This window comes from Pimephales promelas, chromosome 23 (assembly GCF_988280905.1).
Source record: "Pimephales promelas chromosome 23, fPimPro1.hap1.1, whole genome shotgun sequence".
NCBI lineage: Eukaryota > Metazoa > Chordata > Actinopteri > Cypriniformes > Leuciscidae > Pimephales > Pimephales promelas.
The window spans coordinates 7696480-7713574 of NC_142791.1; the positions used below are offsets into that span (position 1 = coordinate 7696480).

Genomic DNA, 17095 nt, shown 5'->3' on the forward strand with positions numbered 1-17095 from the left:
TAAATGAACACTTGAAATAAAAACCAAAGACAGATTTAAAAAAAAAAAAAAAGATTAATTATTTTTATATTACGTTCCAAAATAAATGTGGAAGACTTTATGTTTCCATTAGGGGAAAAGAAGAGTTTCAGATGAATTTTCAAATTATTTTAGCACTAACAGTTTTTTTTTTTTCCTGAGTATAAAATCATAAGATTTCCTGTTTCTTTTCCACGTCTTAATGTACCTGTATATGTAATGCAAAATGACATATTTTTATTGACCATCTAACCGCATTGAATGTGCTGGAATCACACACAGTATCAACATAACTGATTCCAAAGAGAAACTGCATCCTCTGCATGGTCATTTCTGTAATTCCCTATTCATTAAAGGCTGTGGAAATCACTAAACATGTTACACAAAGAAGAATGCAGTTCATGAAAGACCCTATTGACAAACACAGCGGAAAGTGGGTTCCCACTTGTGTCCAGAGCGAGAGCTAATCAGTTAGCAGTTCTGAGAGGGATCTGGGGCCAACAGGAGCTGAGAGCCAGCAAGGTTCGATAACATATCGGCCTCCTGCGTCAGAACAGGTTGGGATAAAATCGCAGACCTTCTACTGAATCGTCTCGGCACAAGTGACCCAGTTTTTCAGCTAATAACAACCTGTAAAAGAGAATGATACATCAAAATACTGTGAAGACACTGGAGGGATGAATTATTAATGAAATAAATAAAAAGATGTCTCCTGTACCTTTCTTTCGCAAGGAGAACTGACAGTCCCAACAGCTTGGCAAACTCTTCAGCAGTGAGGGAGCCTTTCTCAGACACCTGGGAAAATCAAAAGAGAAGGAAACCTCAATTAAACCAAATGCATTCCCAATAAAACCACCGCTCCGTGTTTTTAGATTATAACAAAATCCTCATTATCACAATACACTGACTGAAGAATTTAATTTAATTATTATTTACTTATTCATAATTGTGATTTACACAAACATACAATTAAGTCCAAATAATCTAAAATACAATAGCCACAACCATGCAATATAAATATTTTACACTTTAAATACGGACAATTTACATTACGGAAATGGCCATTTTTTGGGGAAACATTGAGAAGACATAATGAAAATGACATTGCAAAGCAAACCATTTTAATGGTTACTTAATATTTTAAAGGCTTCATTTTCTTTGAGCAAAAATCTATTTTCTGATTCTTATTTTAGTGTGAAATATGACCCAGTTATGATCTTGACAGGTATACCAAATCTAATAACTGAAACGATGTGAATAAAGCAATAATTGCCATCTCATGTCAAACGATCTTCAAATGTGTGTTGTTTTTTTGAACATTCCTCTCGTTTCCCGCATCTGTCTTGGACTCTTTAGAGATGGAAATTTCTAATCTGACACGCCTCACGTTCCAGTTCTTTGACCTAAAACACCACCCCCAATCACATCTGCTAGCTGTGTCTTGTCCAAAACACTTAGAAGGTGGTTCATTTCATGCAATGTCTAGGAGAAGGAGATGGGAAGCCTCTCTCACTCTCTGACCACGAGCATTCAATAGAAGTGGACGAAATTGGCTGTACAAGTTTGTGGTCATAGATCCGATCCAATTTCCACTAATAACCCGTAATTAAACATGACAGAAAGTTTCTGCATGATGTTTGAACGGCCACGTAAGTGATTTCACAGATGGGGGAAAATGATGGCATGACACTCACGTTATCTAGAGCTGAGGCAATCATTTCCTCTTCACTGTGGGACTGGAGTTGAACAACCATCACCCCGCTGTCAAATACTCTCAACCTGACAGGGAAAGAAGAATGTGTTTTTTGTTGCTGGATACTTAAGAACTCAACAAGACATTACTACTTCATAATCTAATTGTGTGTTAGCTAACTGTGGTTTATGAGTCAAATGGTTGTTTTCTTTTGAAAGTTGTAAAATGCAGCCAACAGACAGAGGGCGGACATGGGTCCTGAAAACAGGAAGTCTGCCAGGAAGTGGCTGACCGATCCCACGCTGACCCGCCTCTGCCTACAAAGCCTGGCTCGTACAGACACATGCACATTCGTTTACTCACGCAAACACACATTTAAATATAAATGCTCACACCCTTACCGTAGAGGAAGTTTCAGTAACTCAAACACCTTGCAGGCATTGACCAAGTCCTCTGGAGAGAGAAGCTGGGAAGAAATTTGAGAGAGATAGGTTTTTCGTCTTGAAACTGAAAGGATTTATCCAGAATGTTTTTTTTTTTTTTTAAATACTATAGAACTACATAGATCTTTCTGCATAATTCATATGAGACATTTCAAATAAATGTAATGACTCTAAAAATGTATTGGGGTGAAAATATTTTCCTTGCACGTGTACACATCTTACTCATTATTTTCTATTTTTTTTAAAATATATTCTACCACTTAAAGCTTAGTATGATTTTTTTGAAAGAAATTAAAAAAAAATTTCAGCAAAGATGCACTAAATTGATCAAAAGTAAAGACATTTATTATGTTACAAATTTGCATTTCTAATACATGCTGTTTTTTTGAACTTTCTAAAAAAAAAAAAATTACAAACTTTTTTTATTTCAAAGTAATATTTGTTAATATTTAGAATTTTTTATTTTAAAAATTAGGGTTTGTAGTCACAGCACATGGCATTTTTAACCCTAAACTAACCTTTCTATGATGATACAATGGTCAAATTATCTTTTAAATTATTTTCCCAGGATGTTGGTTGCAGAATATGAGCTTGATTATTGAACTTTTATTAATAATTAAAGCCACCAAAAGAACCCTAAAAAAATAAATAAATAGTAAATAAAATAATAATAATATTAAAATAAATAAATAAATGAATAGATGTATATTCTGTAAATAAAAAAGACAGTAGTAAATAAAATAAGCCTTATGCCTACGTATTAATAATTTAAACGTTTAAAATCAATTTTTTGGGTTTTTTCTTATGTTAATAAAGTTAGCATAACCCAGAGATTAACCTAAAAGAGCTAGTTTGCTCTCTACTCTCCAGACTTCACTCTTAATGCTGCTTGAAGAAGATCAGGATCAGATCTGATTAACTCTATGGAACGACACACTGATTCAGCGTCTGTCTTGATTATAGCGGTCTAGATTCATCTTACCTCCATCCCACGGGCTCTGTTCACCAGACAGTACACTTCAGTGAGGGCCATCATTCCTCCACGCTCCTACAGAGACATAATAAAGATCAGTAGAGGCTGAGGAAGACTAAGGAAGGAAGGATAAAATTCACATAATGTTAAGACAAGATGCACAGCCAGCTGATCATTATCACATATTAAACCCCTACAAAATTAAGATATTTGAGATAATGATGAGCTGTACATTATCATGATTAATACTCAACCTCTCACCAAATAAATCAACAAACAGATATGAAATATTAAACTCAGTTGCAATTACGGTACTAAAAAGAATATAGATCTAGACACACACCCTCGCAACAGTTTGGGGTCGATAAGATGTTTCTGAAGTCTCTTATTCAAGGAAAAAATTATTTGACTATTTGATAAGCATGTTTCATAGAAATCATAGAGATGCATGTAAACACACACGGTTTATCACCTCCAGTGGGGCTTGCAGCATGTCTCCCAGCTGTTTGGCGAGTTGGATGTGGTACTGCGTGCCAGAGCCGTGCGTCTCTCTGGTCACTGGGTTGGCTATACCCATACTCAGCAAATAAGACTTGAAACGGATGGTCTGTCAGAAGGCACACAATACAAACATGACTAATTTAATTGCAGCTCTACACTAAATATATAGCCTACTAACAACACTGGGAATTTCTAACAGCTAGTTTTAGCATGTGAACTTCAACATTTTGCATCTACTCATTTTGACATGTGCCAAAGTTTTTTTTTCCTCATCTGATTATGGACCTCTGTAATAACAGGTCATTTTCTGTCCAATAAATATTTATATGTTTCCATTTGGATGCAATCCTGCACTTAAGAAACATGCACCATATGCACTCTGATTGGTGGGTCTCAATCCTGGCTGCTTTTCAGCTCGATTCTAAGTTCTATTTGTGTCACAGTCTCATTTCCCAGCCCTTGACATCCCTGTGCAAAGAGTATTTTGCGAGCCACTGGGATTTCTGGGCTCTGTGTGGATTACACTTCTAATGTTTTCCAAGCTTTGGATTTATAGACACTCCACTGAGCCAGAGAAAATTACAAATATACATACATGATCAAATGTAATGTTTTATTCAAAAGAGAAGGATTGATATACACCCTATTAGAGGCATACCTGTGCATATATGCTAAATAAAACTAGATAGATAACTATAACAATACACATAGCAGCTGTTATCTACATGTAATCTAAGAAAGCCTATTAACTTAAGCAGGATAAAAGCAGTAATAGACTTTGAGGAGGAAACAGCCTTATAAAAAAGGCAACAACCTCCACTTACAAGTTCATATGTGTATATACACTAGTAAATCACATGTTTGGGGTCAGCAAGATAAAAGTTCTTTTATTACTTTTATTCAGCAAGAATGCTTAAATTAATCAAAAGCGACAGTAAAGACATTTATAATGTTACAAAATATTACTTTCAAATAAATTGTGTTCTTTAAAACTCTCGATTTTTTTAAAGAATCCTGAAAAAAATGATCACGGTTTCAAGAAAAATATTAAGCAACATAACCGTTTCCAACATTGAAAATAATAAGAAAAGCTTCTTATTTACAAACTCAGCAAATTATAATGATTTCTGAAGGATCATGTGAAACTGAAGACTGAGTAATGATGCTGAAAATTCAGCTTTGCTATTACAGGAATAAATTACATTTAAAAAATATTCAAATCTAATACAGTTCTTATAAATGGTAATACTAATTCACAGTATTAATGTTTTTACTGTATTTTTGATCAAATAAATGCATCCTTGGTGAGCAAAAACATTTAACAAAACATAAAAAAAGCTTACTGCCCCAAAAATTTAAATGGTAGTATATAAAATCCAGTATGTGATTATAGATTGGCTTATGTCAAATTTCTCAGCCAATCAAATAAACAGTGGAGTATCCCTTTAAGCTCACCTCATCTTCTGTGATGTCACCCTGTTTGTCTTTGATTTTGTTGGCAATGGATCTGGAGAGCTCCACCATCTCTTTTGCCTACAGGGAAAGATAATGAGTCACTGAAACAAGGCCGATAAACCTGGCTGTATTCTGCCTGACCCACAGACCTACTGAGTGACTGACCTTTTCCATTAGTTTACTGAGATCCTCAAAGGCCTGAAAGAAGAGACAGATATTAGAATGCAAACTTGAAAAAGGTGATATCCAAAATACCTCTTTATCACGAGCCAAAATCACCTGTAAATCACTGGGTGTGCCCACACCTAACAGGATATCCCACCGCTGTGCACTCTCTTTTTATCTTCCATTATAGCTGTGCCAGGAAGCTTATCAGAGCTATGAGGTCATCTAGCATTAAACACAGGGTGCAGTTTTCTTTCAACATCAGTGGCCCCTCAAAAGGGGGCCACAGCACCCAATGCTTGATTGTGGCCACAGCTTTCTTTACTAGTATCCCAGAGCTCTTTAGGTTAGATATGACTACCTGTCAGTCTGTTTATCTTTCTTACCTCAGAAATGTTTTTATCCGTCTCTTTTCTTTTCTCCTCCAACTTCCGTTCAATACCCACAATGCCCACTGCGCGTGTCCTTCCTGCCTACAAAACCACAGGAAAAAAGAATAGAGAAAAATGAGCCTCAGTCTTTGTTAAGCACACCACGCACAAACAATAACTAAAAAAAAAAAAAAAAAAAATCCAAACAAACGACAATGGAACGGGAAGGAAAGGGTTTGGCTGTGGATCACTGTTTCAGGGCTACGGCGTGTTCCTTATGAGACACAGTTTTTAAACAACTGCCATACAAATGTGAAAACAACATACCCTACCATTCAAATGTTTGGGGTTGGTAAACTTTTTTGATGTTTTATGTTTATCTTATGCTCATCAAAACTGCAATTATTTGATCAAAAATAGAATAAAAACAGCAATATTGGAAAATATCATTAAAATTTAAAAATAACTGCATTATATTTAAATATATTTTTAAAATGTTATTTATTCCTGGGTGGCAAGGCTGAATTTTCAGCATCATTACTCCAGTCTTCAGTGTCACATGAACCTTCAAAAATCATTTTATTATGCTTATTTGATGCTCAAGAAACATATTTTTTATTATTATCAACATTGAAACAAGTTATGCTGCTTAATATTTTTGGGTAAACTGTGATAAATGTTTTTCAGGATTCTTTGATGAATAGAAAGAATTTTTTCGTCCAAATTTATATTTCGGGGTGAACAATCCCTTTAATGCATACTTCCTGAAAAAAAAGTATACATTTCTTTCAAAATTGTAATTTTCTAAAACCAAACTTTGGAATGGTAGTGTATTTGAACAGCAAATTTATTAACATTATTACTTTTTTTTGTTTATTTAATATTTCTATGACAAAAACACATAACAATTACAAAAAACTTAGATTAGATACCAAGTATATGTATATATATATATATATATATATATATATATATATATATATATATATATATATATATATATTTAAAAAGGGTTTTAAGCCATCAACATGAACATTTACAAAATAATACAGCTCTTTAAATAAGCACAAAACAATAAATAGAAAGAAAAACATGTACTGTATATTATTAAAACATTAAGCATCATTCAAAGTGTCTGTCTGAGCTGACCTTGGGTCCTGTTACTGTGGGGATCGGCTGTGAAACGGGTGTATTCTCCCATCGCTTCTGAGTCATCTCTTCTGTTAGACGTCTGTAAAACTACACATCAAACACAGCACAAGTTACCTTATTTACACCTTCCTAACACCTCATCTGCTCCGTTCCTGTCTAAATGTCATGACTGCTTATGCTCCAAACTGTATTAAGCCAGATTTAGTGGAGTAATTAGCTCCATGCATCATCTCAGTTGAAATATTTTTGTGACATCACTCCTTCAGTTACTGACCTCAATCTGCCCATGTTCCTTGAAGGACAGCTTTATATAAGAGTACTTGCTCTGCTGGTAGGGGCCTGGCTCCTTATTTTCAGGGGATGGATAAAGGTGAATAACAATCTTGGCACTGCAGGGTTTGAAAGACAACAACTTAATTTAATATATAGATTAATAACAAGATTTACAGGTTGTAGCTTCCATTATTATTACTGCATGTTCCATATGTCAGATGTGTGAATTGCATGCTTGCGGATGTTACCTCTTTCCGATGCCTGCTGCTTGCTCCTCAAAGTATATGACCTGTGACAGGGGTATGCATATACAGCACTCCTACAGAACAACATATTAGAGGAATCAAAAATGTAGGCAAATACACTGTGCTCTCAAATGTTCTCCGTTTAAAGCAAAAGGACAGGAAGAAAAGATGAAGAATTTATTTATTTTATTTTATTTATTTGACAGGGACAATGCAAACAAACATAGTGTCAAGATCAAGCATGTCACTGAAGTGTTGCATATAAAGTTTATAGCTATAGCTAATTTTCAACTCCTGTCCCTGGAAGGGCTTTTATACACAATAAAATATACATGATTAGCTACTTCAATAATAAATAATAATAATAATAATAAAAATACTAATAATAAAAATACTACTAAGCATACATACATATCATATACAACTCTAATAATTAAATGTAGTTAAAAATGAGTACAGTTTTGGTTTATTTTTAACCAATTTTTCAGCCTGGAAATGAACATCTTAAAGTCTGACACAGTCTTGACTTCAAAAGGTAAAGAGTTCCAGAGTTTAGAACTCTTTACAGAGAAGGTTGTCTGTCTTAAATCAATTTAAGTGCAGAGAAAATATACTGAAGATGACATTACATGACTCTTCTGGTCTCTCCAGAGCAGGCGATGGGTACTGAGAAGAATGGCTCCAACATCAAGTTTAGCCTATCAACGAGGAAAAAGGGACATCTGTGAATTACTGAACACTAATGTACACCATTTAAATAGAGCATATCTTTATATTATCTACTAGGTAACATTTTACAATAAGGTCACATCTGTTAATGGTCCTGTATTAAAACTAGCATGAACTAAAAGTCATATATTTCTTTACAACATTTAACAATCCTTGTCAATGTTAGTTAATAAAAGTACAATTCTTCATTTTTCTATTCAGTCATTAGTTCAAAGTGCATTTAACTAATGTTAACATAACTTTTAATTTTTAAAAACGCATTAGTAAATGTTGAAATTAACATTAAGGCTAACAAATGCCTTAGAAGCTTATGTAGTGAACTAATGTCAACATTCAACAAATGAAACCTTATTGTAAAGTGTTAGTCTTCTGTATTTTTTTTATTAAAATGTTTTATTTTTGATCGCCTTTTAACAAATTTAATGCATAATCTCAAATATATTTGTCGTCATCTATAATCTTATGCATTATTGTCAAAACAGAATCTTCCACATGGATGTCATTTTATAACTTTTAGCTGAATCCACATGAACTATCTAACCTTGTCTTCCCCGTCGTAAAGTCTCACTCCTCTTTGTTGGATTACTAACGTTTCGTTCATCTCAAGGAGCCCATTTGTCCAAACAAATCTGTCCATTTTTATCAAAATAATAAAACAAAAGTGAAAAACAGAACTAGAGCATATTAAACATACACATGAAGCTACAGCTGTTTACTTCCGCTAAAGATGTCCGAGAATACGCCTGTCTCAAAAAATATGACAATCCATTCAAAGAAACCCGCAAAATTATATTTAATACGTGTTATATGAAGTCATACAAATACAATTAATATACATGTATATATTTCCGTTTTCATATTGTGAGAATTATATTAATACATAATTAGTTTGTTATTGTTACAAGCAATTGTCAATATGTTTGACATCTAAAAACAACAACTGAGTCAATATATTGATAATACAATATTAATGATTTAATAAATGCCATTTATTTCAAAATAAAATGTCAAGTTGAGGCGCATTTAGAAACAGACTCTTTCGTTTCGGGGTCCTGACAAAGAAAGTCGCAGACGAACTGCAGCATTTAGCATCTCTGCTAAACCCCAACAAACACCGAAACTATATCAAAATAAACTAAAGCTAGCGCGTGAACTATGACCTTCAATCACTTCAGCGGATTTTTTAATTGTACAAGCATGATAAAAGACTTGCATGTCTGTGAAGAATGATGCATATGAAGATTGTGGATTTAGCACTGGACTATTGTTGTTCCTCATGTCAATGATGCCAGTCGGCACTTAAAGAGACCGCCATCCTTCCGTTGGATTCGCTGAACCTGTCCGAAAAGATTCTGGATTCACAAAAAAAAAAATATATAAGATTGTATGCAAAAAGTTGATGAATTCAGACAATAGTGCTGTGAATAATTGAAAGGGGTTACTGCATGAAGTTTCCCATCAGCAGGTGAATGAAGGCTTGTCATTGAGATGCTGTAAGAGGTATTGATCATCAATACAGTGATCAGAGAAGATGGACAAGAAATCATTTGATATCGTTTTGGACGAGATAAGAAAGGTACCGTTTATATTTACAAAATAAAATGGGTTATCTGTTAAGGAAGTAGGGAGTGGTGATCAGTTGGAGTGATTATTATTATCAATATTGAATAAGCAACAGTATAACATTTATATTATATTTTCCTTTGTTCTGAAGTGTGTTTTGACAGATCAACGAATCAAAGCTATAGAACAGGTTCATGGGTATTTCTCCAGTGAACAGGTATGTTGACATCGTAACACCAGGGAACAGTAATTCCAGTATTTTACATCTGCTTACCTGTCAAACTTCCTTCCTCAGGTGATAGACATTTTGAAATACTTCTCCTGGGCAGAGCCCCAGATAAAAGCCGTCAAAGCCTTGCAACATGTAAGAATTCTGCTTCTTTATATTTCTTTATCCACAATCTTGTGACACAATTTAACCACATGTTTGCTTCCTGCAGAAAATGGTTGCAATTCCAACAACAAAGGTTGCAAACATCCTTAATTGTTTCACGTTCTCAAAGGACAGAATAATTGTACTGGAACTCATAGCTCTGTAAGTTGCACTCATAAATGTCTACATAAATAAATGATATGTAAATGATTAGACGCATCAGAAAATATCCAAACAATTCAAATATAATCAAGCATTGCAATATGTAATGTGTTTTGTATAGAAATATTTCTGATGCCCAAAACTACCATCCTGTGGAGGATGTGTTTCGTATTCACCTTTCTGAGAAGAAACATGCAAGAAGAATCCTAGAGCAGGTAAAACGTACTTGTTCAAGTGAATTTACAAACTTTGCTAAGTCTAGATGGTATTGAATGAATGAGGATTTTAATGCAAGCCATGTCTGTGATTTGTTCAGGTGTGTAAAGTTGGATGTAAAGCTCCAGTGGCGATGATTTCATCCTGTGGGATGATCCCAGGGAACCCTTATCCCAAAGGCAAACCCAGTCAGGTCACAGGGACATTCCCTGTGAGTTCCTTTACTTAATACATTTAAATGTGTATCATTTAATTTAACTATTAAAAAAATAATTATGGCTTTTATCGAAACTTTCAAGGGAATTTCTGCCAAAAAGGATGGAGAGGATGCAACCCTGGATGGAAAGGGAATTGCTGCGCGCATACTCGGACCAAGCAAACCGGTATGTTTTACTGGCTAGGTGTTACTTCCCAAACAAATTTATACTTTAAAAACTTTTGATGCTTCATTAATAAGGCAAAGAAACATGTTATCTTGGATAATGGATAGGTCTCTTTGATATCATATCTTTATTGGTCCTTTCATTGCATATATTTCTATTTTTCTAACAGTCACCATCAACATACAATCCACACAGACCTGTGCCATATCCTATTCCGCCATGTCGTCCACACGCCACCATTGCTCCAAGTAAGACTCTTTTTCTTCAGATTAGAAAGGAATGATTAAGAATAAGTTGTCTGGAAAATGATCTCCCTAATGGACAAAAGAAATATGGAGTAGACCATGTATATGCCAGCAGAGTGTCTGTGTACAATATGGAAATGGATGCAGAATGTTCTTACCCTCTTCTCTGGATGCTGCTCAGGTGCGTACAACAACGCAGGTCTGGTGTCAGTAGGTGGGGTCATCACTGCCACTGTGCCACCCCCACCTTACCGAGCCACTCTCAATTCGGCAGGTACAACGTGCAGTTGCTGTTGCTAGCACTGTGTGCTGCCTTTAACAGCTGTGATGGCAATGTAGACGCTACCTCACCACGGCATGCTCTAAATCTGCAGCACCTATAGCATGCAATATGTTGATGCTTAAAACTCTCTCCAGGGCATTCTTTACTGATCTAACTGAGCTAATGTTGTCATTTCTATTTGCTACGACTGATTATAAGGAGCACAAATTCTAAAATGCATATTATTGTAACTGATTTTTCCAGAATCAATGTGTAAAAGCAAAGGTCTGAGGTTACTCTAAGGCACTTGCAATGGAAGTAATCTACAATAGTTAAGTTAAGCACAAATGTGCACAAAATTCTTTTTGTAATGAAAAGTAATGTTTTAGACTAATGTAATATGCCATGGTCCTAATGTGTCCTTGCACAATTGTGCAAAATTTACAATTCACCAGCTTTTCATTATCATTATAGGAGTTATTGCATATAACTTATTAGTATTATCAAGTTTTTATATTTTTACAAACCGAGGGGATGAGTGGACATTTTTAACCCAGAACACTTTGCCTGCTTGCTTTTACCTCAAGGGGGCACTGTGACATTTAGTGTCAGTCAATGTTTTGAGCATGAGTGCTTGCTCTTTTGCATTGCGCATCTTATGGTGCTTCTAGAAGATTGGGACATTTCCTGAATTCTCTCTTGCTTTCTTTCTAATGCGTCTAACACTAATAAACCAAGATGCATGTGGTGCCTGTGTCTAAATTTAATGGGTCTTTCTTCCTTTTAATATTTCATTGTGCTTATTGTTTCATATTTCCAGGTTACAGCCGACCTGGCAGTCAACAAAATCCAACCTCCAGCATCTCTGGCACACCTGCTATTTCTCCTCATAGCTCCACCCCATCTACTCCCGTCACCCCCCAGCCTCATCCTACCACACCAATCACTCCAGTTTTCCCAGGCATGGTCCCATCCCAAAATCCTGTAACACCCTCCCCTACTCCTGCACCCTCTCCCTCAGTCATCAAAGGGCCTCCTGCCCCAGCTGGCTCTCCCCAAGTTGCCTCTAACTCCAGTGGCCACACTACACCTGTTCCCTCTCCATTCCCCGGCATGCCCCCTTCTGGTAGAAACACCCCTTCAGTCATCAGAAGTCATACCCCATCTGGAACACCCTGTGGTACACCCGGGCCAAGTACAAGCATCCCTCCTTCTCCGTTCCACAATGCTCCCCGTGCCGAAACACCTTCCGGTGGCCTCACACCTACTCCCAGAGCGACTGGCAACCCCTCGACTCCTCATGGAGCTGTGGGATTACCCTCAAAGAAGGGTTACCCACCTTCCTCAGATTCCCAGTCAGCACTTCCATTCCCAAGCACTACCTCTACCCAGTCACATTCAGTTATCCGTAGTTACACCCCCTCAGGAATGTCCTCTCTAACTCCTGGACGCTCTACTCCCATCATGCAAGGTGTTGGAGGATTATCAGTGGCTCCTGCTGCTCATAGTCCTAAACCCTTGACATCCCAGGCAGCCATGATTAGCCCTGCTTTCTTTAGCGAGCAGACTGCCAACTCCATGGCCCGGCATGGGGGAGGTAGTGGAAGCAACAGTCCTGTCCATTCCGCTTTCAAAGGTCCCTCTCGCTCTGGCACCCCTTCTCTTAGCTCTCTAGTAATGCCTAACTCAGCTGTCCTTCCCCGACCTGTGGGCATGGCCCATGGTGCTGCCTCACCACAGTCTTCGTTGCCCAGCTCCATAGCCGGACTGCACAGTCTTTCCTCTGCTCTGGGCTCTCAGTCTGGAAGCAGCCCTGCTCCGCATTTTTCAGCAATGTCTCCTTTTTCCGGAGCCCAATCCTCAATTTCCTCTCCATCCACTCCTACTCCTCCAGTCTCATCTGTGTATTCTGGTTTAGCTCACTCTAGTGCTCCCACTCACTCCCCCTTTGGCCTGGGATTGACCACAGGTCCCTCAGTGTTCCCGGGTCTTCCTCCCGGCCCAAACCCTGCCTTCCCAGGGTTTGGAGGCTCTGGACCACCTTCAGCAGGTAGTCCAGTGCTGTCCTCCTTGATGGGGCTTCCAGGTGCCTCTTCCTCAGTAGCCACCGTTGCACCTCTCCAGGCAGCAGTCGCAGCGGCAGCCGCCGCAGCAGGAGTCCCCTCCTCTTCTCCTGTGCTTCCTGGATTCGCCTCTGCATTCAGCTCTAACTTCAACCCTGCTCTGGTTGGCCAGGCTGGGTATGTTTTTTCTTTTTCTTCTGTTTAATTACTTTGCATGACGTCTATATGATATGGAAACAACTGTTCTAAAACCTTGAGCTTCCTCTTAGCCAGAAATATAGTTGCACTACCAAACACAAAGGCTTTTCCAAAATGTAGGAAGCCTTGTCAAGCCAACGAAAGAACAGTGTGTGATTCGGGTAGCATTACAAAACAAATTGGATCGAAATATTTAGAGTATTTGTCCATTTCCATCACGCCGGTATGGAGACGAGTTGTTGAGGATCAGTGCCGATGGCTGTCGTGTCGGTGAGGCTGGCACTTAAGGATGAGTCGGGATGGGTCCAGGCACAGGTCCACCAAAGAGGGTCCCTCGGGATAAACAGAGAAACTAATATTAGCGTAGACGCCATCCTTCTTATAATATAGCAAGTACATCAGGATTTACGGAATTCCGAGATCGCAATAGACGTGAAGGACTATAATGCGTTAACAGCTCGCTCAAGTACTGGGGAGCTAAACCATTTAGTGCTTGTATACATACTGAAACGTATCAATAACCATTCAATGTAATCACAAATGGACTCAGAACTTGTGTATTATGGGGTTTCGTCTCAGTTAGGATGCTGCCTTTGAAGGATTATGTAGGGAGTGGGCAGGTCACTGGGTTGGGAACTTATGTCAAACATTTTCCAGTTGATATGCTCTCTGCAAAGTCCAAAGTCTATACTTTCAATTCTTTGTATTATCAGAGTGATATGGATTCCTCAAAGAAATTGAAAATCTGTCAAAGTAAACCATAACCTCCCAAGTATTTTATGGTCATATGACTGATTGACTCAAAGTTCAGAATAGTGGGTCTCTCATCAATATATAACACGTGAATTAGTGCTGTCAAGGCCTAGGGTGTTATTGTAGTGAGCACATATGTCATATGCAATAGCTTTTCTTTTCTGATTGCACGGTTGACTTTGAATTGGTGAGACTACCTAACAAATTCAATCTTTTTGTATTTTTATCTGACAGTAACATAATCAAAAGAATTGCATTATGAATAGCCTTCTGTAATGTTGCTTAATGTGTTACTCAGACTAACTGGAAGTCTTCAGGCCCCTGGAGGTGGAGCTTTCCCAGGGTTGCTGTCTTTCCCCCCAGGGATGCCCAGCTTCTCCACGACAGCATCTCCTGTTGCCCTCTCTGGTCTACACAACTCCGCAATGCAATCTGCAATTTTGCAGGTAGAGCACACATGCTCTTTCTCTGTATCTCTAATTAATTATTAAAGGGTCACTGGCTATTATTACTATGCCTGTTATTATGATTACGAGCAAGATTTTTAAAAGAATTTGCAACTCAAATCAAATGTTTGTTTTTTTGCACGTGATTGCAGGCTCACTCAGCATCAGCGCTGGACAATTTCCCTCCCCAGCCGAATGGATTCACTAACTACCCTGCAACCGCTGGTTCGAGCTTCCCTCTGCAGCCTGGCCTGCACCCATCACTGGGCTGGCAATAGAGAGCATTAAGAGGACAGGCATATCGGAAACTATGAGTGGGTGTGTGCGTGTGGTGTGAGTAAACAATGCAGAACATTGTGGACGGTTGTGCTCTGCATGAAAAAGACGTGTCTGAAAGGGTTAGTTCAACCAAATATTTTAATTCTGTCATTAATTACTCACCCTCATGTCGTTCCAAACGCGCAAGACCTTCGTTCATCTTTGGAACACAAATGAAGAAATCTTTGATGAAATCTGAGAGCTTTCTGTCCCTCCATAGACAGAAATGCAACAACCACTTTCAAGGCCTAGAAAGGTAGTAAAGACATAGTTAAATATGACTACAGTCGTTCAACTTTAATGTTATGAAGCAACGAGAATACTTTTTGTGTGCAAAAAAACAAAGTAACAACTTTATTGAAGAATTTCTTCTGTGTCAGTCTCCTGCGCTGTTGACGTACTGAACAGTGCAGCGCTTCCGGGTTCAATGTCAGAATGCCGGCTTTTTATTGGCCAGCTCCTGCCTCAGCATCACACGCTTGTGTCGTGGTGCTCTCGTGGCTTCTGCGTTCTTTTTTTTGTTTTTGTTTGCGCACTTAAAATAGTCTTGTCTCTTCATAACATTTGGTGTCACATGGACTATTTTAATGATGTCTTTACTACCTTTCTGGGCCTTTCATTCTGAAGATGAACGAAGGTCTTACAGGTTTGGAATGACATGAGGGTATTTTTAATTGTCCGAATTTTCATTTTTGGGTGAACTAACCCTTTAATGCAAACTAATGTGGCAGCTCTACTCTCCACTAATTCCCTGTAGAAGAGACTCAAATGTCTCAGATCGAGACATAAACTTGTGGTATAGTACTCTGCATTAGCAGATCATCATTTTGATTCACTTTTGAGAGCTGGGGTATTGACATATATATTTGAAAGGATGAAATGGATACTAAAATTAAGTATTATTTTTGGGGGATGGGGGGGGGGTGTAGAAGTAACTAGGGCTTAACTCTGTTTAAGCATTATGGTTATTTTAATTTTAAATATACACCAGTAGATGAACTGTGAATCGTGTGGGTGTCTATTTTTTTTTTCTTTCCTTGTATCATGAAGTAGTGAGTTAACTGATCTTTTCTTCAGATGTTGGTCAAATACTGTACATGTAAATACCCTTTGAGATTGGGTAAATAAGATGTTTGCTCTTTGTACTGTAGCTGGTTTTTATTTCCCCCCTACTTACAGACGTCTCTATAGGAATTGAAGAGTTGTGAAGAACCATGAATTTTGCATGTATACAATATATGTAGATCTCATTTGTGTCCATTATATATGATAAAATATAATAAAGAATATGGTAGGTGTAGATAATCACTAGTATGTTCTAACAGCATAATGAAATAAAAGCTCTTTTCTTAGACTTTCTTTTTTTGTATTTATTCTGAATGTTTTGGTTAGCAGTGGTATGATCTATCACTTGTCAGTTGAGGACTTTCCAGAATGACCATAAACCCACAGAAACCGTTTAAAATGAGATACAATGCAAGTAGTCACTGCAGACAAAACCAAATTCAAATAGATTGGCTGCCAGGATTCTGTTCTGCATTCATGTACAGATTTATTCCTAAAAAAATGTAGTTAAACAGATGGCTTTTAGTTACTAAAACTTACTGTTAGTTACTATTATTTCTTCAGAAAAGTTATATTAATTTACCACCAATAATGTGTTGTAAGGAAGTTTGCGTTGTATCAATGATTTCTCCTTTTTGAATGTTAGAGAAAATTTGACTTGGTAAATATTGAGGTCTTTGCTTTTGAACGATTATTGCCCACATAGCAGGCGTGACATCACTGCATTACTCTTTTCCACGTCATGAATCATGAGACTATTTTCATTACGACTAGTTTCCACTTGACCTTTAGTACCGTTTTACTTGGATTTATGCAATACTACCTATGGCTAGTTCCTCCATCTAAACAATGAATGGAAATCCTCATAAGACTAGATATAAGCAATTCAATGGTTATATTTATATAGTAAATATAGTTCAAACGTTTATAGGGAGAAGCACACTGGCTAAAACGAACGGAAGTGTTTCAGAGAAATAATCTTCATTAAAAACATCGGCTGCATAACATACAGTGAGTGGTGCCATAAGAC

At 37.4% G+C, this 17095-nt stretch overlaps 2 protein-coding genes across 3 annotated transcripts; one reads left to right on the forward strand and one right to left on the reverse strand.

Annotated features, from left to right (window-relative positions):
• Nucleotides 1-43: 43 nt before the first annotated feature.
• vps36 (vacuolar protein sorting 36 homolog) lies at nt 44-8753 on the reverse strand. The gene is made up of 14 exons (XM_039676237.2): nt 8560-8753; nt 7919-7987; nt 7293-7363; nt 7046-7160; nt 6769-6858; nt 5635-5721; nt 5249-5281; nt 5084-5161; nt 3600-3734; nt 3137-3202; nt 2113-2177; nt 1713-1797; nt 737-813; nt 44-648 (listed from the first exon to the last, which is right to left on the reverse strand). The coding sequence occupies exons 1-14, from the start codon at nt 8653-8655 to the stop codon at nt 567-569; spliced, it is 1149 nt and encodes a 382-aa protein (XP_039532171.2). The 5' UTR covers nt 8656-8753; the 3' UTR covers nt 44-566.
• Nucleotides 8754-9068: 315 nt separating this feature from the next.
• Nucleotides 9069-16354, forward strand: proser1 (proline and serine rich 1). 2 transcript variants are annotated; one of them, XM_039677410.2, is made up of 12 exons: nt 9069-9594; nt 9733-9798; nt 9877-9945; nt 10022-10116; nt 10238-10331; nt 10433-10543; nt 10632-10715; nt 10885-10963; nt 11142-11234; nt 12043-13462; nt 14535-14682; nt 14835-16354. In XM_039677410.2, the coding sequence occupies exons 1-12, from the start codon at nt 9550-9552 to the stop codon at nt 14958-14960; spliced, it is 2430 nt and encodes an 809-aa protein (XP_039533344.2). In that variant the 5' UTR covers nt 9069-9549; the 3' UTR covers nt 14961-16354. The 2 variants fall into 2 exon arrangements, with proteins under 2 accessions (XP_039533344.2, XP_039533345.2); XM_039677411.2 differs by lacking the exon at nt 11142-11234.
• Nucleotides 16355-17095: the final 741 nt, after the last annotated feature.

Excerpts from the sequence above, each read along its gene's own strand:
- proser1 (XM_039677410.2), top strand. The coding sequence starts at position 9,550 with ATGGACAAGAAATCATTTGATATCGTTTTGGACGAGATAAGAAAG. Across the intron at positions 9,799-9,876 it reads GGTATTTCTCCAGTGAACAG|GTGATAGACATTTTGAAATA; the intron begins GTATGTTGACAT and ends TTCCTTCCTCAG. Across the intron at positions 10,544-10,631 it reads AGGTCACAGGGACATTCCCT|GGAATTTCTGCCAAAAAGGA; the intron begins GTGAGTTCCTTT and ends GAAACTTTCAAG.
- vps36 (XM_039676237.2), bottom strand. The coding sequence starts at position 8,655 with ATGGACAGATTTGTTTGGACAAATGGGCTCCTTGAGATGAACGAAACG. Across the intron at positions 5,282-5,634 it reads CGGATAAAAACATTTCTGAG|GCCTTTGAGGATCTCAGTAA; the intron begins GTAAGAAAGATA and ends CTCTTCTTTCAG. Across the intron at positions 1,798-2,112 it reads TTACTGAAACTTCCTCTACG|GTTGAGAGTATTTGACAGCG; the intron begins GTAAGGGTGTGA and ends TTTCCCTGTCAG.